Consider the following 26,063-nt stretch of genomic DNA (forward strand, 5'->3'; position numbering starts at 1 on the left):
GAGAAGATCATCCAAATTCAACAACGGTTGAAAACCGCCCAAAGTCGACAAAAGAGCTACGCTGACATTAAAAGAAAAGATATAGAATTTGAAATTGGAGAGATGGTCATGCTTAAAGTTGCACCTTGGAAAGGCGTTGTTCGATTTGGTAAACGAGGGAAATTAAATCCAAGGTATATTGGACCATTCAAGATTATTGATCGTGTCGGACCAGTAGCTTACCGACTTGAGTTACCTCAACAACTCGCGGCTGTACATAACACTTTCCACGTCTCGAATTTGAAGAAATGTTTTGCTAAAGAAGATCTCACTATTCCGTTAGATGAAATCCAAATCATTGAAAAACTCCAATTCATCGAAGAACCCGTCGAAATAATGGATCATGAGGTTAAAAGACTTAAGCAAAACAAGATACCAATTGTTAAGGTTCGATGGAATGCTCGTAGAGGACCCGAGTTCACCTGGGAGCGTGAAGATCAGATGAAGAAGAAATACCCGCATCTATTTCCAGAAGATTCGTCAACACCTTCAACATCTTAAAATTTCGGGACGAAATTTATTTAACGGGTAGGTACTGTAGTGACCTGAACTTTTCCATGTTTATATATATTAATTGAGATTGATATTTACATGATTAAATGTTTCCAACATGTTAAGCAATCAAACTTGTTAAGACTTGATTAATTGAAATATGTTTCATATAGACAATTGACCACCCAAGTTGACCGGCGATTCACGAACGTTAAAACTTGTAAAAATGACATGATGATATGTATATGGATATACATATGGTTAACATGAGATTATGATAAGTAATTATCTCCATAAGTATATTAACAATGAGTTATATACATATAAACAAGACTACTAACTTAAGGATTTCGAAACGAGACATATATGTAACGATTATCGTTGTAACGACATTTAAATGTATATATATCATATTAAGATATATTAATATATCATAATATCATGATAATATAATAATTTAACATCTCATTAGATATAATAAACAATGGGTTAACAATATTAATTGAGATCGTTAACTTAAAGGTTTCAAAACAACACTTACATGTAACGACTAACGATGACTTAACGACTCCGTTAAAATGTATATACATGTAGTGTATTTAGATGTATTAAAATACTTTTGGAAGACTTCAAGACATATATCAAAACACTCATACTTAACAAAAATGGTTACAGTTACTTTCCCATTCTTTTCTTTCATCAAGAATTCTAGTCGTATTCTTACCCGTATTATACACAGCTTCAAAACGTACTTACTATGGGTATATACCAATAGGAACTAGCATGGGATTCCACTCTTGATTATGTCATGTATGACTAATCAATTTTACCTTCTACCATGAGCTAGTCAACTAACTAGAACTCCTTTTAACCCCACTCACCACTCACCAATTAACACTCATCATTCACTCCATTTCACTTCCAATTCTCTTTCTAATTCTCTCTCAACACACCCACACTATTATGAACGTATTTTTCCAGTAGTTAATCATCATCTTCATCAAAAATCACTTCAAGAATCAAGCTATAATCATCATAGGAAGAACACTTCAAGAATACTTCAAAAATCCCTTCAAGTTTACTAATTTACTTCCAAGCTTTCTAATCCATTCCAAGTAATCATCTAAGATCAAGAAACCTTTATTATATATAGTAGGTTATCTTTCTTATTCAAGGTAATATTCATATTCAAACTTTGATTCAATTTCTATAACTATAAACTATCTTAATTCGAGCAAAAATCTTACTTGAACTTGTTTTTGTGTCATGATCCTACTTCAAGAACTTTCAAGCCATCCAAGATCCTTTGAAGCTAGATCATTTCTTGTCACTTCCAGTAGGTTTACCTACTAAACTTGAGGTAGTAATGATGTTCATAATATCATTCGATTCATATATATAAAACTATCTTATTCGAAGGTTTAAACTCGTAATCACTAGAACATAGTTTAGTTAATTCTAAACTTGTTCGCAAACAAAAGTTAATCCTTCTAAATTGACTTTTAAAATTAACTAAACACATGTTCTATATCTATATGATATGCTAACTTAATGATTTAAAACCTGGAAACACCGTAAAACCGGATTTACGCCGTCGTAGTAACACCGCGGGCTGTTTTGGGTTAGTTAATTAAAAACTATGATAAACTTTGATTTAAAAGTTGTTATTCTGAGAAAATGATTTTTATTATGAACATGAAACTATATCCAAAAATTATGGTTAAACTCAAAGTGGAAGTATGTTTTCTAAAATGGTCATCTAGACGTCGTTCTTTCGACTGAAATGACTACCTTTACAAAAACGACTTGTAACTTATTTTTCCGACAATAAACCTATACTTTTTCTGTTTAGATTCATAAAATACAGTTCAATATGAAACCATAGCAATTTGATTCATTCAAAACGGATTTAAAATGAAGAAGTTATGGGTAAAACAAGATTGGATAATTTTTCTCATTTTAGCTACGTGAAAATTGGTAACAAATCTATTCCAACCATAACTTAATCAACTTGTATTGTATATTATGTAATCTTGAGATACCATAGACACGTATACAATGTTTCGACCTATCATGTCGACACATCTATATATATTTCGGAACAACCATAGACACTCTATATGTGAATGTTGGAGTTAGCTATACAGGGTTGAGGTTGATTCCAAAATATATATAGTTTGAGTTGTGATCAATACTGAGATACGTATACACTGGGTCGTGGATTGATTCAAGATAATATTTATTGATTTATTTCTGTACATCTAACTGTGGACAACTAGTTGTAGGTTACTAACGAGGACAGCTGACTTAATAAACTTAAAACATCAAAATATATTAAAAGTGTTGTAAATATATTTTGAACATACTTTAATATATATGTATATATTGTTATAGGTTCGTGAATCAACAGTGGCCAAGTCTTACTTCTCGACGAAGTAAAAATCTGTGAAAGTGAGTTATAGTCCCACTTTTTAAATCTAATATTTTTGGGATGAGAATACATGCAGGTTTTATAAATGATTTACAAAATAGACACAAGTACGTGAAACTACATTCTATGGTTGAATTATCGAAATCGAATATGCCCCTTTTTATTAAGTCTGGTAATCTAAGAATTAGGGAACAGACACCCTAATTGACGCGAATCCTAAAGATAGATCTATTGGGCCTAACAAACCCCATCCAAAGTACCGGATGCTTTAGTACTTCGAAATTTATATCATATCCGAAGGGTGTCCCGGAATGATGGGGATATTTTTATATATGCATCTTGTTAATGTTGGTTACCAGGTGTTCACCATATGAATGATTTTTATCTCTATGTATGGGATGTGTATTGAAATATGAAATCTTGTGGTCTATTGTTACGATTTGATATATATAGGTTAAACCTATAACTCACCAACATTTTTGTTGACGTTTAAAGCATGTTTATTCTCAGGTGAATATTAAGAGCTTCCGCTGTTGCATACTAAAATAAGGACAAGATTTGGAGTCCATGTTTATACGATATTGTGTAAAAACTGCATTCAAGAAACTGATTTCGATGTAACATATTTGTATTGTAAACCATTATGTAATGGTCGTGTGTAAACAGGATATTTTAGATTATCATTATTTGATAATCTACGTAAAACTTTTTAAACCTTTATTTATGAAATAAAGGTTATGGTTTGTTTTAAAAATGAATGTAGTATTTGAAAAACGTCTCATATAGAGGTCAAAACCTCGCAACGAAATCAATTAATATGGAACGTTTTTAATCAATAAGAACGGGACATTTCAGCTGACGAGTCTGAACTGCCCAAAATGATAGCAGGTGGAATATCCGACATCTGAACAAGGAAAAATAAATTTTCCATGTCAGTAAGTCATAAATCAAGCACGTATTAGGCCAACAGTCTAAATCATGTGTAACAGTAAGTAGCATGGCAATAATGACAAGTATCATGCAATCGAAACATATAATAGCATGCAGTAGTGAAATCATGTAATAGCATACGGCATATAGTAGTAAAAGTAAGCAGTAGCATGCCGTAAGTTCAGAGGAAACAAGTAAACTAGCAAGTTGTAGAGTAGCCCTATTAGTGAATCCTACTCGGGTCGATCCAGACTCACTAATGCAACCTAATTCCCTACAACCAATGCTCTGATACCAAATGTGACGCCCCGTACTAAATCAACATGTACGGACCATCAACAACAGGATCATTACAAGGTCAAACACTATATGCGTTTTCAAAACAAGTTTGCATTCAAGATAGAAGGTGACGTCATAACCAACATCAAATGTTTTACATCAAAAGCACGCTTCTATGAATAAAAGCAATTAATAATTGTACGTGACCCCAATGGTCGTTACAAATCATAGTTCAAGAGTATTAAAGTTATGAATGCAAGATAAACAGTTCATGCGGTGATAACTCTAGAGCAGCGGGTGTCTACAGCAAGACTAGTACACAGCGGAAGCAACCTTAAGCACCTGAGAAAAACATGCTTAAAAATGTCAACACAAAGGTTGGTGAGCTATAGTTTAAGTATAACAGTATGTAAGGTAGGCCACGAGATTTCAGTGCTACAAAGAGCGTTTCAAAACAGTATGATAAAGTATATGTTTAACCGTGGGCACTTGGTAACTAACTTAATGTTTATACCCCCTGAAAGTACACTTGGCAAGTGCGTATGTATTACGAAGTATTAAACACCCGTTAAATACTAACGCTACTAGCCCGAGTGGGGATGTCAAACCCTATGGATCCATATCTAAGATTCACGTTCACCGGTTCAAAAACTAATGACTAAACGTTACCGAGCTAAAGGGAATGTTTATGCCGTTGTATAACCCACATATATATAATTTTAAGTACTCATGCCTAGTATGTAAAACATAAAATGCGCATGTATTCTCAGTTCCCAAAGTAGTTAAAGTAAAAAGGGAATGCTATAACTCACAGCGATAAAGTGGTAGTAAAGTCGAGTCGAGAAGTAAGCAAGTACGTAGGTCCGGAAAGTCCTCAACCTAAGTCAAATAGTACTAAGTTAGTAAATCGTCCCAATAGGTTTAAATGTAAGTAAATTAGGTCTTATGGGTCATCATCATTCATCATAAAACAAAAGGTGTAAAGTAAGTTTTGTTCATGAAAGAAGTTTAAAACAAAGGCTGACTTCGGTCAGTCACCACGGCCTCTAAACCTACTGAAATAAGGTGAGACCAGTGGCCATGGCTCCGAATATGAGTCCTTTAGTTGTGGTAAAAATTCCAGAAGCAAACTCTTCTTCGTTTAACCGTGGCGAAGGTCTAAGTGCGAGTAGGTCAGAATTTTCAGCACAACGTTAAAAGGACATAGTAACGATCGGAGGGCCATAAATCCTAAACCGTAACTCGGATTAAGACGAGTCCTAAATGAAAAGTTATCTGCTCGAACAGAGATAACTGAAAACCATCTTTACAGTAGCCCAGGTCGTACTTATCAGACCCATAAATAGTAAAACAGTAGGTTCCGGTGGTTCTTGGTACTCGATACTTATCACGGTTCTCATCCTTGATGCATATAGCTTCAAGTGTACAACTCGTTGATGTGTTTGCATCATATTTACCAAGTTTTGACCATCATAACCCATGTGTAAGTCTAAGACATGTAGCACAACTCACTTAAGTGTTGCAAGTGTTTTGATGAACCAAAGTTACATCAAAGTCTTAGATTTAACACATACATGGAATATAAAAGTAATATTGAACTACAAACTTGAATGTAAACTAACTAATCAAGATCTTAAGATGTAGAACATAGTTCTTAGTTAGATCTTGAAGATCCAAGACCCAAAAGTCTAGATCTAAAGTTATTAAGTTACATCTAACACAAGTGTATGAAGTTATAACTAAAAAGTTATACTTCCATGTTCTTGAACTTTTAAAGTTAACCTTTTAGTTCCAAGAAGTATGAGATCAAGACTAACTTGTAATACTTGACCAAATCACAACTTTAAAGTACATAAAATGAAGAAATAATCTAAATACACAAGTAATAAGTTCATGGGTTTCATACTTTTAAAGATTCAAGCCTAAGTCTTGATCTTTAGGAAGTAAACTTTTAAGTTTACTTCATGAACACAAGTATGCTTTCAACACATGAACTTTAATCTTTTAAAAACAATAAGTGTAGAACATAACTAGAAAGTTTTGTTCTTGTTTGTTCTTGTAATACAAGATGATAAGAAGAATCAAACTAGAAAGTTTGATTCTTGTACTAGTAGGTAAATAATAATTAAGAACAAGTAACAAATCAACAACAATAACAACTAGTAAGTAATTAAATAACAAAGAACAAGTAAATAACAATCAAATGATGATGATATATGAGTTCTTGGTCACGGTTTTGATGAAGAAAAGGAAGAGAAGAAAGTCTCATGTTACTTACAAGAATGTAGAGAAAAATGAGAGAAAGTTGAGAAGATTTTGCAAGTAAAGTGTGTGTGAGGAAATGAGAGTAACTAGTGAATGAAGTAGTCAAGAAAAAGAAACAAAGACTCCCTTAATGGCCTCCTTGGCCGACGGTTGCAAGGAAAGAAGGGGAAGGGCAAAAATCCACTAGTTTATTTCATGTAAAGTCTTACAAAGTTGGTTATTATGGGGTGTATGCATGGGAACAACAAGTTACTAGATTCCAAGTGTAACTTAATCCATTTAGTTTAGTTTTAAGCAATACTTACATGATTAATGGGCTAATTAATCCACTAAAGAAGTAGGGTGGGCTCTTTAAGTCCATTATCACTAATAAAGGCCCAAGTTCAAGTAACTAACAAGTAAATCCAATAAAAGCCCAAGTAATTAACTAATAACCTTAGTTAATTAAAATGAATAATAAAACTTAATCATGAATGTAAATAATACTAAAAAATATTATTCGTGTAATGTACGTGTGTCACAAAGACGTTTCGGGCATTTAAAGTTAATCGCGGTAACAAGTAAATGTATAACAATACATTCATTTAAACACAAGTATTAATAATAAATATTAATAAATAAACGTTGGAAAATCCAGGGTCGTTACATAATGGTTATTATGAACATCGATGACTTGTTTCGCAAAGTCATTCCCTTGCGAAGAACTTGGTTAACCATGGTGTATATGTAGTGACCCGAACTTTTCCATGTTCTTATATATTAAATGAAATTGATATTTACATGATTAAATGTTTCCAACATGTTAAGTAATCAAACTTGTTAAGACTTGATTAATTGAAATAGGTTTCATATAAACAATTGACCACCCAAGTTGACCAGCAATTCACGAACGTTAAAACTTGTAAAAACTATATGATGACATATATATGGATATATATATATAGTTAACATGATATTATGATAAGTAAACATATCATTAAGTATATTAACAATGAACTACATATGTAAAAACAAGACTACTAACTTAATGATTTTGAAACGAGACATATATGTAACGATTATCGTTGTAACGACATTTAATGTATATATATCATATTAAGATATATTAATACATCATGATATCATGATAATGTAATAATTTAACATCTCATTTGATTTAATAAACAATGGGTTAACAACATTTAACAAGATCGTTAACCTAAAGGTTTTAAAACAACACTTGCATGTAACGACTAACGATGACTTAACGACTCAGTTAAAATGTATATACATGTAGTGTTTTAATATGTATTCATACACTTTTGAAAGACTTCAAGACACTTATCAAAATACTTCTACTTAACAAAAATGCTTACAATTACATCCTCGTTCAGTTTCATCAACAATTCTACTCGTATGCACCCGTATTCGTACTCGTACAATACACAGCTTTTAGATGTATGTACTATTGGTATATACACTCCAATGATCAGCTCTTAGCAGCCCATGTGAGTCACCTAACACATGTGGGAACCATTATTTGGCAACTAGCATGAAATATCTCATAAAATTACAAAAATATGAGTAATCATTCATGACTTATTTATATGAAAACAAAATTACATATCCTTTATATCTAATCGATACACCAACAACCAAAAACACCTACAAACACTTTCATTCTTCAATTTTCTTCATCTAATTGATCTCTCTCATGTTCTATCTTCAAGTTCTAAGTGTTCTTCATAAATTCTACAAGTTTTAGTTTCATAAAATCAAGAATACTTCCAAGTTTGCTAGCTTACTTCCAATCTTGTAGAGTGATCATCCAACCTCAAGAAATCTTTCTTATTTACAATAAGATATCTTTCTAATACAAGGTAATACTCATATTCAAACTTTGATTCAATTTCTATAACTATAACAATCTTATTTCCAGTGGAAATCTTACTTGAACTTGTTTTCGTGTCATGATTCTGCTTTAAGAACTTTCAAGCCATCCAAGGATCCTTTGAAACTAGATCCATTTTTTTCATTTCCAGTAGCTTTATCCAGAAAAATTGAGGTAGTAATGATTTTCATAACATCATTCGATTCATACATATAAAGCTATCTTATTCGAAGGTTTAAACTTGTAATCACTAGAACATAGTTTAGTTAATTCTAAACTTGTTCACAAACAAAAGTTAATCCTTCTAACTTGAATTTTAAAATCAACTAAACACATGTTCTATATCTATATGATATGCTAACTTAATGATTTAAAACCTGGAAACACGAAGAACACTGTAAAACCGGACATACGCCGTCGTAGTAACACCGCGGGCTGTTTTGGGTTAGTTAATTAAAAACTATGATAAACTTTGATTTAAAAGTTGTTCTTCTAGGAAAATGATTTTTCTTATGAACATGAGACTCTATCCAAAAATCATGGTAAAACTCAAAGTGGAAGTATGTTTTCTAAAATGGTCATCTAGACGTCGTTCTTTCGACTAAATTGACTACCTTTACAAAAATGACTTGTAAATTATATTTCTGACTATAAACCTATACTTTTTCTGTTTAGATTCATAAAATAGAGTTCAATATGAAACCATAGCAATTTGATTCACTCAAAACGGATTTAAAATGAAGAAGTTATGGGTAAAACAAGATTGGATAATTTTTCTTGTTGTAGCAACGTGAAAATTGGTAACAAATCTATATTAATCATATCCTAGCTAACTTATATTATACTATACATGTATTCTAATATATTATGTAATCTTGGGATACCATAGACACGTATGCAAATGTTTTGACATATCATATCGACCCATGTGTATATATTATTTGGAACAACCATAGACAATCTATATGCAGTAATGTGGGAGTTAGCTATACAGGGTTGAGGTTGATTCCAAAAATATATATACTTTGAGTTGTGATCTAGCCTGAGACGTGTATATACTGGGTCGTGGATTGATTCAAGATAATATATATCAATTTTTTTCCTGTACATCTAACGTTGGACAACTAGTTGTAGGTTACTAACGAGGACAGCTGACTTAATAAACTTAAAACATCAAAATGTATTAAAAGTGTTGTAAATATATTTTGAATATACTTTGATATATATGTACATATTTGTTATAGGTTCGTGAATCGATCAGTGGCCAAGTCTTACTTCCCGACGAAGTAAAAATCTGTGAAAGTGAGTTATAGCCCCACTTTTAAAATCTAATATTTTTAGGATGAGAATACATGCAGGTTTTATAAATGATTTACAAAATAGACACAAGTACGTGAAACTACATTCTATGGTTGAATTATCGAAATCGAATATGCCCCTTTTTATTAAGTCTGGTAATCTAAGAATTAGGGAACAGACACCCTAATTGACGCGAATCCTAAAGATAGATCTATTGGGCCTAACAAACCCCATCCAAAGTACCGGTTGCTTTAGTACTTTGAAATTTATATCATATCCGAAGGGTGTCCCGGAATGATGGGGATATTCTTATATATGCATCTTGTGAATGTCGGTTACCAGGTGTTCACCATATGAATGATTTTTATCTCTATGTATGGGATGTATATTGAAATATGAAATCTTGTGGTCAATTGTTACGATTTGATATATATAGGTTAAACCTATAACTCACCAACATTTTTGTTGACGTTTAAAGCATGTTTATTCTCAGGTGAATATTAAGAGCTTCCGCTGTTGCATACTAAAATAAGGACAAGATTTGGAGTCCATGTTTGTATGATATTATGTAAAAAATTCATTCAAGAAACATATGTCGATGTAATATATTTCTATTGTAAACCATTATGTAATGGTCGTGTGTAAACAGTATATTTTAGATTATCATTATTTGATAATCTACGTAATGCTTTTGAAACCTTTATTGATAAAATAAAGGTTATGGTTGTTTTAAAAATGAATGCAGTCTTTGAAAAACGTCTCATATAGAGGTCAAAACCTCGCAACGAAATCAATTAATATGGAACGTTTATAATCAATATGAACGGGATATTTCAGTTGGTATCAGAGCGTTGGTCTTAGAGAACCAGAAAATTTGCATTAGTGTGTCTTATCGAGTTTGTTAGGATGCATTAGTGAGTCTGGACTTCGACCGTATTTTCTTTAAAAATGATTGCTTAACATTTTTGTTGGAAACTATATATTTTTAACATGTGAATATTATGTGATATAGTAATCTCTTAACGTGTTTGATATTATGTGATAGATGTCTACCTCTAGAACAAGTCCCATTGACTCACCTAATAATAATGAAGAGTCAAATGTAAATTGGAATGATTCGTGGACTGATTCACAAGTTTCCGAAGAGGAACCGGAAGAAGAGTCGGAACCAGAAGAAGAATCGGAACCGGAAGAAGAAATAGAACCAGTGGGGGAAATAATAAAACGGTTAAGTAGAAGAAAATCCTCAACCAACCGACCAAAGTTAATTATGGTCAATGGTGTTTCCGCCAAGGAAGCAAAGTATTGGGAGGATTACCAATTCTCCGATGAATCGGATCCCGACAAGGATTCCAATGATGTTATAGAAATTACCCCAACATAATTTAATAAGGCAAAAGAGAACAATAAGGGAAAGGGTATAAAAATAGAGAAATTTGTTTCCAAACCCGATTAACTTTATATGTATCATCAACACCCGTATTTCTTAAGTTGTGATAATAACCCGGGAACCTCTAAACCACCAGATTTTTCTAAACCAATGTGGAAAACGACGGCTCGTATTAGGGGAACATCATATATCCCTAGAAACTTGGCAAAACGAACCAAAACCAAAGAAGAAGAAATGAGCGAGTCGGAATAAGATAGTTGTATTCGTGTGGTGTAATATATGTAATATAGTGTGCTTATGTTTTATGATATATGTAAAAATTGCTTGTATTAATAAGTATTTTTTTATGAATCTAACTCTTGTCTATTTTACAGTATAAAAACACAAAATGGATAGACAACCCAATATTTTAAGAGACCTACCCGGAGACATGATTGATGAAATCTTGTCTAGAGTCGGTCAGAATTCCTCGGCACAACTATTTAAGGCGAGATTAGTTTGTAAGACATTCGAAGAACATTCCAAGAATGCCTTGATTTATAAAAGGCTTTCGTTCGAAAGATGGGGGATATCACATTGGGAAATCCATAAGTTACGATGTGTTTACTTTGACGCATATATTGCGGGGAACCCAAATGCTATTTTACGCAACGGGTTAAGAAATTATTTTGACTCAATATATCCAAATATAGGACTTCGTGATTTAGAAAAAGCGGCTAACATGCAGCATAAAGAAGCATGTTATGCTTACGGGTTAGTAATGCTCGCTTCTCACCAAAGTGAGAACAAGAACATCGGGCTACAACTATTAAACAAAACGTTCCCACAAGTGACGGAGTCGGTAATTGGAGTAAGAAATGAGGTTTTTAGGTTATTACAAAACTATTGGTCATTACGTAACCTTCATCCTTTTGACGACGTTACAACACATTGTCTTACTATCGGTCACAACGGTTATGTTCCACAAAACCAAGGATGGGAAGTGGTATTAGTAAAACCAGAATGCATGACTTGTTTCTGGACGTATGAATTACGTGTCTTTATTGCCTTTGCTGAACGCCTTATTTATTAACTTGAATTATCTTTGCAACTACTTTGTATCAAAGTTTTATGTGCTATATTTCATGCTATATGTAAAAAAAAGCGGTATTGTAAGTTTGCAAGTTATTGTATAAAGGTTTAAATATGATATTTTTTTTATGTGATTAGTTTTTCATATAGAATTGTAGTAGTTGAAATGGTATGTTAGCTACTAAGTATGAACTTAACGGGTAGGTACTACCCGAATTAAAGAGTATAAAACGCTAATATGAAGAAAGAGCTTTTATAAATAAGTTCATATTACGCTACGAAATACTATTGACTACTCTTGATATTCTATATGATTAACTCGTTTCATTTGACTATTTTGAAGGAAATGGCACCGACTACTCGACACACCTTGAATATGAGCGAAGAGGAATTTCGTGCCTTTCTTGCTTCAAACATAGCCGCAGTACAGGCTGCGCTACATACCAACAATAACTCCGAATCTAGCAATGCAGCTAACGGCGCAAGAAATCGTGTAGGATGCACCTACAAAAAATTCACTGCCTGCAAACCTTTGGAATTTGATGGAACCGAAGGACCGATCGGATTGAAACGGTGGACCGAGAAGGTCGAATCGGTGTTTGCCATAAGTAAGTGTACTGAAGAGGACAAAGTGAAGTACGCTACGCATACCTTCACAGGTACTGCGTTAACATGGTGGAATACCTATCTAGAGCAAGTGGGACAAGATGATGCTTACGCACTACCGTGGTCAGCATTCATGCACTTGATGAACGAGAAGTACCGTTCCAGAACCAAGGTCAATAAGCTCAAGACAGAACTTAGAGGGTTACGAACCCAAGGATTTGATATTACCACGTACGAAAGACAATTCACAGAATTGTGCCTATTTTGTCCGAGAGCGTTCGAAGATGAGGAAGAGAAGATCGACGCGACGCCTATTGTACGAGAAGAAGGAGAACCCTTAATGGTGTACGGAGAAAAGGGCAACACGAAGCTACATCTTATTAGTAATTTGAAGGCACAAAAACTAATAAGAAAAGGTTGATATGCTATTCTAGCACACGTCGAGAAAGTACAAACTGAAGAAAAGAGCATCAATGATGTTCCCTTCGCAAAAGAATTTCCCGATGTATTTCCGAAAGAATTACCGGGACTACCTCCACATCGATCTGTTGAATTTCAAATAGATCTTGTACCAGGAGCTGCACCAATAGCTCGTGCTCCTTATAGACTCGCACCCAGCGAGATGAAAGAACTGCAAAGCCAACTGCAAGAACTGTTAGAACGTGGTTTCATTTGACCAAGCACATCACCATGGGGAGCTCCTGTTTTGTTTGTCAAGAAGAAGGATGGTACATTTAGGTTGTGTATTGACTACAGAGAGTTGAACAAACTTACCATTAAAAACCGTTATCCACTGCCGAGAATTGACGACTTATTTGATCAACTACAAGGCTCGTCAGTTTATTCGAAGTTCGATTTACGTTCTGGATATCATCAAATGCGAGTAAAGGAAGTTGATATTCCAAAAACTGCTTTTAGGACGCGTTATGGTCATTACGAGTTTATGGTTATGCCGTTTGGATTGAGTAATGCACCAGCTGTGTTCATGGACCTTATGAACCGAGTGTGTGGGCCATATCTTGATAAGTTTGTCATTGTTTTCATCGATGACATACTTGTTTACTCAAGGAATGATCAAGAGCACGAAGAACATTTGAGAAAAGTGCTAGAAGTATTGAGGAAAGAAAAACTGTATGCTAAGTTTTCAAAGTGTGCATTTTGGTTGGAAGAAGTTCAATTCCTCGGTCACATAGTAAACAAAGAAGGTATCCAAGTGGACCCAGCAAAGATCGAAACCGTTGAAAAGTGGGAAACCCCAAAAACTCCGAAGCATATACGTCAATTTTTAGGATTGGCTGGTTACTACAGAAGATTCATCCAAGATTTCTCCAAAATAGCAAAACCCTTGACTGCATTAACGCATAAAGGGAAGAAATTTGAATGGAAGGATGAACAAGAGAAGGCGTTTCAATTATTGAAGAAAAAGCTAACTACGGCACCTATATTGTCATTGCCTGAAGGGAATGATGATTTTGTGATTTATTGTGACGCATCAAAGCAAGGTCTCGGTTGTGTATTAATGCAACGGACAAAAGTGATTGCTTATGCGTCTAGACAATTGAAGATTCACGAGCAAAATTATACGACGCATGATTTGGAATTAGGCGCAGTTGTTTTTGCATTAAAGACTTGGAGGCACTACTTATATGGGGTCAAAAGTATTATATATACCGACCACAAAAGTCTTCAACACATATTTAATCAGAAACAACTGAATATGAGGCAGCGTAGGTGGATTGAATTGTTGAATGATTACAACTTTGAGATTCGTTACCACCCGGGGAAAGCAAATGTGGTAGCCGACGCCTTGAGCAGAAAGGATAGAGAACCCATTCGAGTAAAATCTATGAATATAATGATTCACACTAACCTTACTACTCAAATAAAGGAGGCGCAATAAGGAGTTTTAAAAGAGGGAAATTTAAAGGATGAAATACCCAAAGGATCGGAGAAGCATCTTAATATTCGGGAAGACGGAACTCGGTATAGGGCTGAAAGAATTTGGGTAACAAAATTTGGAGATATAGGAGAAATGGTACTTAGAGAAGCTCATAAAACCAGATACTCAATACATCCTGGAACTGGGAAGATGTACAAGGATCTTAAGAAACATTTTTGGTGGCCAGGTATGAAAGCCGATATTGCTAAATATGTAGGAGAATGTTTGATGTGTTCTAAGGTCAAAGCTGAACATCAGAAACCATCAGGTCTACTACAACAACCTGAAATCCCGGAATGGAAATGGGAAAACATTACCATGGATTTCATTACTAAATTGCCAAGGACTGCAAGTGGTTATGATACTATTTGGTTAATAGTTGATCGTCTCACCAAGTCAGCACACTTCCTGCCAATAAGAGAAGATGACAAGATGGAGAAGTTAGCACGACTGTATTTGAAGGAAGTCGTCTCCAGACATGGAATACCAATCTCTATTATCTCTGATAGGGATGACAGATTTATTTCAAGATTCTGGCAGACATTACAGCAAGCATTAGGAACTCGACTAGACATGAGTACTGCCTATCTTCCACAAACTGATGGGCAGAGCGAAAGGACGATACAAACGCTTGAAGACATGCTACGAGCATGTGTTATTGATTTCGAAAACACTTGGGATCGACATCTACCGTTAGCAGAATTTTTCTACAACAACAGCTATCATTCAAGCATTGAGATGGCGCCGTTTGAAGCACTTTATGGTAGAAAGTGCAGGTCTCCAATTTGTTAGAGTGAAGTGGGGGATAGACAGATTACGGGTCCGAAGATAATACAAGAAACTACCGAGAAAATCATCCAAATTCAACAACGGTTGAAAACCACCCAAAGTCGACAAAAGAGCTACGCCGACATTAAAAGAAAAGACATAGAATTTGAAATAGGAGAAATGGTCATGCTTAAGGTTGCACCTTGGAAAGGTGTTGTTCGATTTGGTAAACGGGGGAAATTAAATCCAAGGTATATTGGACCATTCAAGATTATTGATCGTGTCGGACCAGTAGCTTACCGACTTGAGTTACCTCAACAACTTGCGAATGTACATAACACTTTCCGCGTCTCGAATTTAAAGAAATGTTTTGCTAAAGAAGATCTCACTATTCCGTTGGACAAAATCCAAATCAATGAAAAACTTCAATTCATTGAAGAACCCGTCGAAATAATGGATCGTGAGGTTAAGAGACTTAAACAAAACAAGATACCGATTGTTAAGGATCAATGGAATGCTCGTAGAGGACCCGAGTTCACCTGGGAGCGTGAAGATCAGATGAAGAAGAAATACCCGCATCTATTTCCAGAAGATTCGTCAACACTTTCAACAGTTTAAAATTTCGGGACGAAATTTATTTAACGGGTAGGTACTGTAGTGACCCGAACTTTTCCATGTTCTTATATATTAAATGAAATTTATATTTACATGATTAAATGTTTCCAACATGTTAAGTAATCAAACTTGTTAAGACTTGATTAATTGAAATAGGTTTCATATAAACAATTGACCACCCAAGTTGACCAGCGATTCACGAACGTTAAAACTTGTAAAAACTATATGATGACATATATATGGATATATATATATAGTTAACATGATATTATGATAAGTAAACATATCATTAAGTATATTAACAATGAACTACATATGTAAAAACAAGACTACTAACTTAATGATTTTGAAACGAGACATATATGTAACGATTATCGTTGTAACGACATTTAATGTATATATATCATATTAAGATATTTTAATACATCATGATATCATGATAATGTAATAATTTAACATCTCATTTGATTTAATAAACAATGGGTTAACAACATTTAACAAGATCGTTAACCTAAAGGTTTCAAAACAACACTTACATGTAACGACTAACGATGACTTAACGACTCAGTTAAAATGTATATACATGTAGTGTTTTAATATGTATTCATACAATTTTGAAAGACTTCAAGACACTTATCAAAATACTTATACTTAACAAAAATGCTTACAATTACATCCTCGTTCAGTTTCATCAACAATTCTACTCGTATGCACCCGTATTCGTACTCGTACAATACACAGCTTTTAGATGTATGTACTATTGGTATATACACTCCAATTATCAGCTCTTAGTAGCCCATGTGAGTCACCTAACACATGTGGGAACCATCATTTGGAAACTAGCATGAAATATCTCATAAAATTACAAAAATATGAGTAATCATTCATGACTTATTTACATGAAAACAAAATTACATATCCTTTATATCTAATCCATACACCAACGACCAAAAACACCTACAAACACTTTCATTCTTCAATTTTCTTCATCTAATTGATCTCTCTCAAGTTCTATCTTCATGTTCTAAGTGTTCTTCATAAATTCTACAAGTTCTAGTTTCATAAAATCAAGAATACTTCCAAGTTTGCTAGCTTACTTCCAATCTTGTAAAGTGATCATCCAACCTCAAGAAATCTTTCTTATTTACAGTAAGATATCTTTCTAATACAAGGTAATACTCATATTCAAACTTTGATTCAATTTCTATAACTATAACAATCTTATTTCGAGTGGAAATCTTACTTGAACTTGTTTTCTGTCATGATTCTGCTTCAAGAACTTTCAAGCCATCCAAGGATCCTTTGAAACTAGATCCATTTTTCTCATTTCTAGTAGCTTTATCCAGAAAACTTGAGGTAGTAATGATGTTCATAACATCATTCGATTCATACATATAAAGCTATCTTATTCGAAGGTTTAAACTTGTAATCACTAGAACATAGTTTAGTTAATTCTAAACTTGTTCACAAACAAAAGTTAATACTTCTAACTTGACTTTTAAAATCAACTAAACACATGTTCTATATCTATATGATATGCTAACTTAATGATTTAAAACCTGGAAACACGAAGAACACTGTAAAACCGGACATACGCCGTCGTACTAACACCGCGGGCTGTTTTGGGTTAGTTAATTAAAAACTATGATAAACTTTGATTTAAAAGTTGTTCTTTTGGGAAAATGATTTTTCTTATGAACATAAAACTCTATCCAAAAATCATGGTTAAACTCAAAGTGGAAGTATGTTTTCTAAAATGGTCATCTAGATGTCGTTCTTTCGACTGAAATGAATACCTTTACAAAAATGACTTGTAACTTATATTTCCGACTATAAACCTATACTTTTTCTGTTTAGATTCATAAAATATAGTTCAATATGAAACCATAGCAATTTGATTCACTCAAAACGGATTTAAAATGAAGAAGTTATGGGTAAAACAAGATTGGATAATTTTCCTTGTTGTAGCAACGTGAAAATTGGTAACAAATCTATATTAATCATATCCTAGCTAACTTATATTGTATTATACATGTATTCTAATATATTATGTAATCTTGGGATACCATAGACACGTATGCAAATGTTTTGACATATCATATCGACCCATGTGTATATATTATTTGGAACAACCATAGACACTATATATGCAGTAATGTGGGAGTTAGCTATACAGGGTTGAGGTTGATTCCAAAAATATATATACTTTGAGTTGTGATCTAGCCTGATACGTGTATACACTGGGTCGTGGATTGATTCAAGATAATATATATCAATTTTTTTCTGTACATCTAACGTTGGACAACTAGTTGTAGGTTACTAACGAGGACAGCTGACTTAATAAACTTAAAACATCAAAATGTATTAAAAGTGTTGTCAATATATTTTGAATATACTTTGATATATATGTACATATTTGTTATAGGTTCGTGAATCGACCAGTGGCCAAGTCTTACTTCCCGACGAAGTAAAAATCTGTGAAAGTGAGTTATAGTCCCACTTTTAAAATCTAATATTTTTGGGATGAGAATACATGAAGGTTTTATAAATGATTTACAAAATAGACACAAGTACGTGAAACTACATTCTATGATTGAATTATCGAAATCGAATATGCCCCTTTTTATTAAGTCTGGTAATCTAAGAATTAGGGAACAGACACCCTAATTGACGAGAATCCTAAAGATAGATCTATTGGGCCTAACAAACCCCATCCAAAGTACCGGTTGCTTTAGTACTTCGAAATTTATATCATATCCGAAGGGTGTCCCGGAATGATGGGGATATTCTTATATATGCATCTTGTTAATGTCGGTTACCAGGTGTTCACCATATGAATGATTTTTATCTCTATGTATGGGATGTATATTGAAATATGAAATCTTGTGGTCTATTGTTACGATTTGATATATATAGGTTAAACCTATAACTCACCAACATTTTTGTTGACGTTTAAAGCATGTTTATTCTCAGGTGAATATTAAGAGCTTCCGCTGTTGCATACTAAAATAAGGACAAGATTTGGAGTCCATGTTTGTATGATATTATGTAAAAACTGTATTCAAGAAACATATGTCGATGTAATATATTTCTATTGTAAACCATTATGTAATGGTCGTGTGTAAACAGTATATTTTAGATTATCATTATTTGATAATCTACGTAATGCTTTTGAAACCTTTATTGATAAAATAAAGGTTATGGTTGTTTTAAAAATGAATGCAGTCTTTCAAAAACGTCTCATATAGAGGTCAAAACCTCGCAACGAAATCAATTAATATGGAACATTTATAATCAATATGAACGGGACATTTTAGTATAGTTTTTGACGTTAGCATTTAATTATTATTATGAATATTATGCTATTGATGTTGCTAGTTGTACGGATTGACGATACTAGCTTGGTTATTGAGACGTTATGTGTTTGTATGCGTTATATGATATCGTGGATGCGAGTAGGTAAGTCTTATATGCATGTATATATTTATTCTACTCACTAAGCGTTAGCTTACCCTCTCGTTGTTTACCATTTTATAGGTTCCGGCGTGGATAAGGGTAAGGGCATACGGTTGGATTAAAGATCCCGCTTATTGTTAGGGGACGCTTCTTTTGGATGTGTTAGCTTTTGGAGTTTGACCATGACTTGGGTAGTTTAATCCTAAACACCATGCTCATCGTGTCGTTTGGTACTTAAACTTTTGGTGGTCGAAACTCACGTTATGTATTAAACTCGTAAAACGGCCAAAGTGGGCCCCGCTTTGTAAAACTTATTTTATGTTTGAATTGTGTTAGTTTTATATGTTTGAATATGTTGTTAAAAGCGTTTTGTCTAATTATGTCGGGAAGTGGTCAATCTTTTTCGCGTTTCAAGACTTTTGGGACAGACCAGTTTGGCAATCCGCGCGGCCATATGGCGCGCCGCGCCATATGCTGTTCTAGCAACAAAAAAATTTGTGATACCTTTACACGGGTTTGGTCGAGGTTTTGGTTTGGGGTTGTTACAAACCGCGCTCGCCGCACTAAACTATCATCATTTTCATCGAAAAGCTCAACATCTAAAGACAATACACCCATAGGCAATGAGGATTCTCCGCAAAACCAGTTAGCGAGGCTGCGGTTGGTTGTAAATTTGCTCTAATACTCTCCGGCAGTTGAACAAAACATTGCTCATAAACAATGTCAACACTGCTACCAATATCAACATGAACTTTCATGATTGTGATTCCAGTTTCCGCTACCTTGCACGATACTACTATCGGCATTTCAGAGAAATCATCACTTTGCATTTTTGAAAAACTAATTGGCGCAGACTACCAATTTTGATACATTTTTTATGACTTTCACTTTCTTCCTCGTTTTTGAGCATTTGCTTGCACAACGAAAACAATACCACGATCAATTCCAATATTGCTCATTACTTCAATTAAACAAGCAATTTACTGCCAATTACAAACGTATTCGCCTGTGAATCATCAAAATAACACACGATTAGAATTAAAAAAGGTAATTGATTGTTTGATAGCACAAAATAAAAAATTTCAAGTTCAATTGGTAAAACGTGTCCCACGGATGGCGCCAATTGATCAATCCATAATTAATGTGTTACTTAATTAAGGATCGAGTGGAATGAGATTAAGATGGAGGATGAGATGTTTGATGATTATTTTGGGCCCGATGATCGTCTTTCACTTTAACTATCAAGTGATCAACCACCCTGACCTGGTCTTGATTGTTAATTAGCATGATTCACCTTGAAAACAATGTAAAGTTCCTTGGGCAAGATCACAAGAGAAAATTACAAAGGTTCAGGCAAATGGCAGAGAACCAACAACCAATAAATTAGAGGTCATGCTCCCTATTTATAGTATTCGAAATATTCACGGTCTGCGGATTATTTAATTATCCGCGAAAACTTAGCGGAGTAAACCGCAATCTTTTATTAGCGCAAAAACTGATCCGCTATCTTTATTTTCAGCGAATATCCTAAGCCTATTGATTATAGTTCGCGTAACATCTGTTTTTAGCCTTTAGCAAACAAAACTTACATATACAATACTATGTATATGATCACTTGTTATAAAGTTTTCATTTTTTGCAAAAAAAAAATAAATAAATAAAAAATAAAAATAAATGTTGCATATATAGAAATTAAATTTAAAATATCTAATTGGCTTGCAATTTGATTAACACACTACATAAATTGACTAGATCCAACAATCGACCTTAAAATGAAAAAGTTGTTGGCATCAGATTTCAAACCATAATTTGATGTTTTAATTATATTTGTTTTTTTTTATAACAATTTGTTGGCATCGAATACTTTTATTTGCCACGCAAGCACGCGCTTTTGGACGAAAACCTTGAAGGAAAATCGTGTGTACTTTTAACAATTCATATTAACGCAGCGGATAATTAAAATAATAATCTTTTATTATTTTACGAAATATTTAAATTATTAAATAATAAATTATTTAATGAAACATGCATACGATTAATCTATCCCCTAGAGATCCAGTTACACCATAATAATTGTCATGAATATAAAAATAAAAGAGGAGTAAACGGTATACCTTTCTTGAAGAAACTGATGAACGGAGAGAAACCTACGATCAAAGGGTATGACCGTCTCTTTGAATAGTCCACTACACTTTCAACAACGTCAATGGATGCTAGTCCAAACCCAAGAAACTTATCAATATAATCAAGTTATATTGATAACTCAAAATAATACTCCGTATAAATTCGAAAAGAACCCAAAAATTGATTCGCTGGTTTTGGTATTCCTCCATAACAACGATTGGAAAATATGAATTTTATTTATTGTGGGCTTTTATGCGTATGCCTTTTTAGACCAAAAGAGTGAATATATATATATATATATATATATATATATATATATATATATATATATATATATATATATATATTCTATATTAACCGACTCTTTATACGGCAAAAGAGAAAAGACGCGTACAAGATATTTGGTTTCCAAATCCATTTATTCAATTGAACGTAGCCATCAAGCATAATTAAATAAAATTTACATTTTGTTAATTAATTAATTAAGCAATTAATTAATTAACTTAATCTAAATACTTAAATATTCATTTAAATATTTATTAATTCATAACGGAGTATTTTAACTAGTTTCGTTACATGAGTAATATATATACATCATATATATATTTTATTTGACGTCTAGTTGTATATATGTGTGACCCCAATGGCTCAAATGAATTTAGCCATATAGTTATCTGTTGTACCTTACACATTAATCCTACAGACTCCCACTTGTGTATGGTACAACAACAAGTAACTATACAAACAATGGATACCGTATAGCAACAGGTCATTGTCCCCAAATTCACGTGAGGGTAGTTTCTCTGAACTGTGTATAGTAAGTGTTAAATGTCATTCGTCCCTTTGTTTCAGATACTTTAGTTAAACTTGAGATATGGATCATCAGTCATTCTCATTTGTTTAACAATTTCATTTCTCGATCTTAGAACTGAATTAGATCACCAAACTAATTAAGTATCATCTTAATTACATCTGGGTGCGGCCACACAAATATCTTATTCATTCATCAAGGAGCTCAAAAGTATCTAACTCCAAACATTTTGGAGGAACAAATCCTACGTTGCATACACGTGTCTCTCACGAGCTTTACATTGTACCCAATAATGGCCTTTATTACAGCCTTATTCAGGACAACATTTAACCATATCAAAGTATAATGTTTCACACATCAAAACTGGCGTGCATCTCAAGTCTAAGGACATAAAGACATAATCACTAAAAGATTCACTACTGACAACGATCCATGTAGTGATATCTCGGTTGGGTCATTCCAATATTCATCATCAATGAATACATATGAATTTGGTCTCTACAAGTTAACTATTTATCATCAATAAATATAACCAAACATTAATATTAATCTTAATTCATGTTATTCCCATAACATAATCAATTACAGAGATTTTGAATAATCAACAACTATTCATGGATTAAACACGCTAATATAGAACACAGTGATATAAATGAAAACGATCATTCCAACTATATATCAATTCATTAAGATAAAACTGCTTAATGTTCCAAAATTATCCAAATAATAAATTACAAATTAAAAAGATCAGTAGCATAACGAAGTCCAATACTACTAGCATGATCGTCATGCTTGTTATGTGTCATGGGCTTCGTGAACGGGTCAGCCACATTATCATCTGTATGAACCTTAAGAATACTAATATCATTCCTCTCAACGACTTCTTGAATGTAGTCAAACTTTCGAAGAATGTGTCTGCTACCCTTACGTACACGTGACTCTTTCGCAAGTATAATAGCACTTGAATTATCACAGTACATTTCTATAGGGGATTCAATGCTGGAAACTACTCTGAGTTCAGCAATAAACTTTCGAATCCAAACAGCTTGCTGTGCAGCTTCTGAGGCAGCAATATATTCTGCTTCCATTGTAGACTGTGCAACTGTGCTGTGCTTCGAGCTCTTCCAATCAACTGCCCCGCCATTCATGACAATGACATATCCTGACTGGGATCGAGAATCATCTCGATCAGTTTGAAAACTAGCATATGTATAGCACTTAATACTCAACTCTTCTTTCAAATCACCGTAAACCAAGAACATATCTTTAGTTCTTCGCAAATACTTAAGAATGTTCTTAACAGCCATCCAATGTTCTTCACCTGGATTCTGTTGATAGCGACTCGTCAAACTCAAAGCTAACGAGACATCAGGTCTAGTACATAACATGGCATATATGATGGATCCTATAGCCGAAGCATACGGGATACCTTTCATTCATCTTATCTCATCAAGTGTGACAGGACTTTGAGACTTGCTCAAGATTATACCCTTTTGTACGGGCAATGCTCCGCGCTTAGAGTTCTGCATGCTAAATCTACTCAAGATTTTATCAATGTATGTACTTTGACTCAAACCAATAAGCCTTTTGGATCTATTTCTATAGATCCCGATTCCAAGAATATATTTAGCTTCTCCAAGATCCTTCATGGAAAAACATTTTCCACGCTAGGACTTGACATCTTGCAAAGTTGGAATGTCATTTCCAATAAGTAGTATATCATCAATGTAAGATCCTGAATTTTATGCATCAGAAAATGTTCCTGAAAGTGTCAGTAAATGTGTGCATCAGAAAGCGCCACAAAAGGTCTACCTAACAGTTATGCATTTTCAGAATTTACATCAGAATCAGGATTAGTCAGAATCAGTCCCTGAACTTCAGAATATGTTTAGACCCTTGTGCGCGCCGCGCACATTCAAGGGTGCGCGCCGCGCACCCCACCTGGGACAGTTTTCTGTCTTTTTCTATTTTGAGTTAAATGAGGGGCTTTTTGGTCTTTTCACTTGAGGACGGATCTGTAGCCTTATTATCAGACTTGGATCCAATTTTGGATCACTTTCACATCCACAAATGTGACGACCCGGAAATTTCCGACCAAATTTAAACTTAATCTTTATATAATTTCATGTTTCCAACACGATAAGCAAAGTCTGTAATGTTGATGTTTCAAAAACTTTAACACGTGTTCATATATTCACTTGACCTTTGACTATTCCCGATGATTCACGAACAACTAAATTGTAAATAGATATATATAAGTTTATTTAAAATATTATTTGAAATAATATATGATTTAATTGTTGGAAATAAATATATAAAATAATATCAGTATATTTAATATTATTAATTTAATATATAATATATAGATATGCACATAATTAAATATATATATATATATATATATATATATATATATATATATATATAAATATGTATATTATAAAAAGAAATATTATATATTGTAATTGTTATAATCAATGTCGAAAAATAATAATAATATATAATAATTATTATTTAAAAAGTATATATATAAATAAAGTATATAGAATATACATTCTGTGATTTCGAAGTTATTTAATGAACGACGTTAACGCTCAATTGTCATGTGATAGATAGTAAAAGAGTTAAAAAGAAACTTATGTGATTTTAAAATAAACGGTGATCTGAAAATGAGTTTTATAAATTATAGGCTTAGTAAAAATGTATTTAGGAGCTATTTATTAAATTTTAAAACTTTTTATATTTTACTTGGGGTTGGGAGTGAATAATTAATGTAATTTTTATTTAATAGTTAATGCTCGATTTTTATACCATAAAGACCAAAATAAATAAATATAATTAATTTAAAAATATGAGATTTTTCTGAACACTTTTATCCGCCACTGGTTTCGCACGATACACAGCCCGTGAAAACTGTCGGTAGGATACCAACAATTTAAGATCACGGAATGTAAATTATATTACTGTTTCTCCTGTGTCTTCTTTCCACATGTGAATTCCTTTACTTTTAACATACATTATTATTATTATTTTGTTTATAATTAAATATGTAGATTGATTGATAGAAGATAGATACATCAGTAGATATAGATATACATGGCATACTTAAACATATATTCATTCATCACACAACAAACCTTCATATTCTTCTTCTTCTAAGATCTTCACCATTCTTGGCCGTCATCACCTTCCACCGGTCACCACCTTAACCGCGAGCACTATAATCTCCTGTCACCACAACAATCACCACCATTGAAACTATCTATCAACCCATTTCTGTTACTAATCTATCCACTATCCTCACTACATTCGAACAAACCTCGATCACCCATCGTGAACACCTTCATTGACCACCATCAATCACCAGTTAACACCCAATACAACCTACCACCACCGTCACCCTCACACCCACCACCCTAACCACCGGGACCATCACCATCCACCACCATATTTTTCTTTTTTAATTTGTTGGCTTAGAGAACCACCACCATTGTTATCTTATTATTTTTTCGATCAACAACCATCGCCACCCCATCGGTCACCGTGAAACCACCACAAACCCACCTCCACCTCTTTCCTCTCTCTCTATTTTTCTCTCACTACACCATGAAACACCACCACTGCTTGTTATTGTTTACGATAGCTGATACTATTAGTTTCTGTTTACTGTTTCTGAAC

At 33.4% G+C, this 26,063-nt stretch overlaps 1 protein-coding gene across 1 annotated transcript in view; it reads right to left on the reverse strand.

The window, feature by feature from the left end:
- LOC139875483 (uncharacterized) overlaps nt 1-20,280 on the reverse strand; it is a 61,629-nt gene extending 41,349 nt beyond the window's left edge. Inside the window, exon 1 of the mRNA XM_071862820.1 lies at nt 20,065-20,280. Coding sequence (XP_071718921.1) covers nt 20,065-20,280 — 216 coding nt within the window. The remainder of the gene's footprint in view (nt 1-20,064) is intronic.
- Nucleotides 20,281-26,063: the final 5,783 nt, after the last annotated feature.

The sequence above is a fragment of the Rutidosis leptorrhynchoides genome, chromosome 11 (genome assembly GCF_046630445.1).
Source record: "Rutidosis leptorrhynchoides isolate AG116_Rl617_1_P2 chromosome 11, CSIRO_AGI_Rlap_v1, whole genome shotgun sequence".
In the NCBI taxonomy this organism is placed as follows: Eukaryota; Viridiplantae; Streptophyta; class Magnoliopsida; order Asterales; family Asteraceae; genus Rutidosis; species Rutidosis leptorrhynchoides.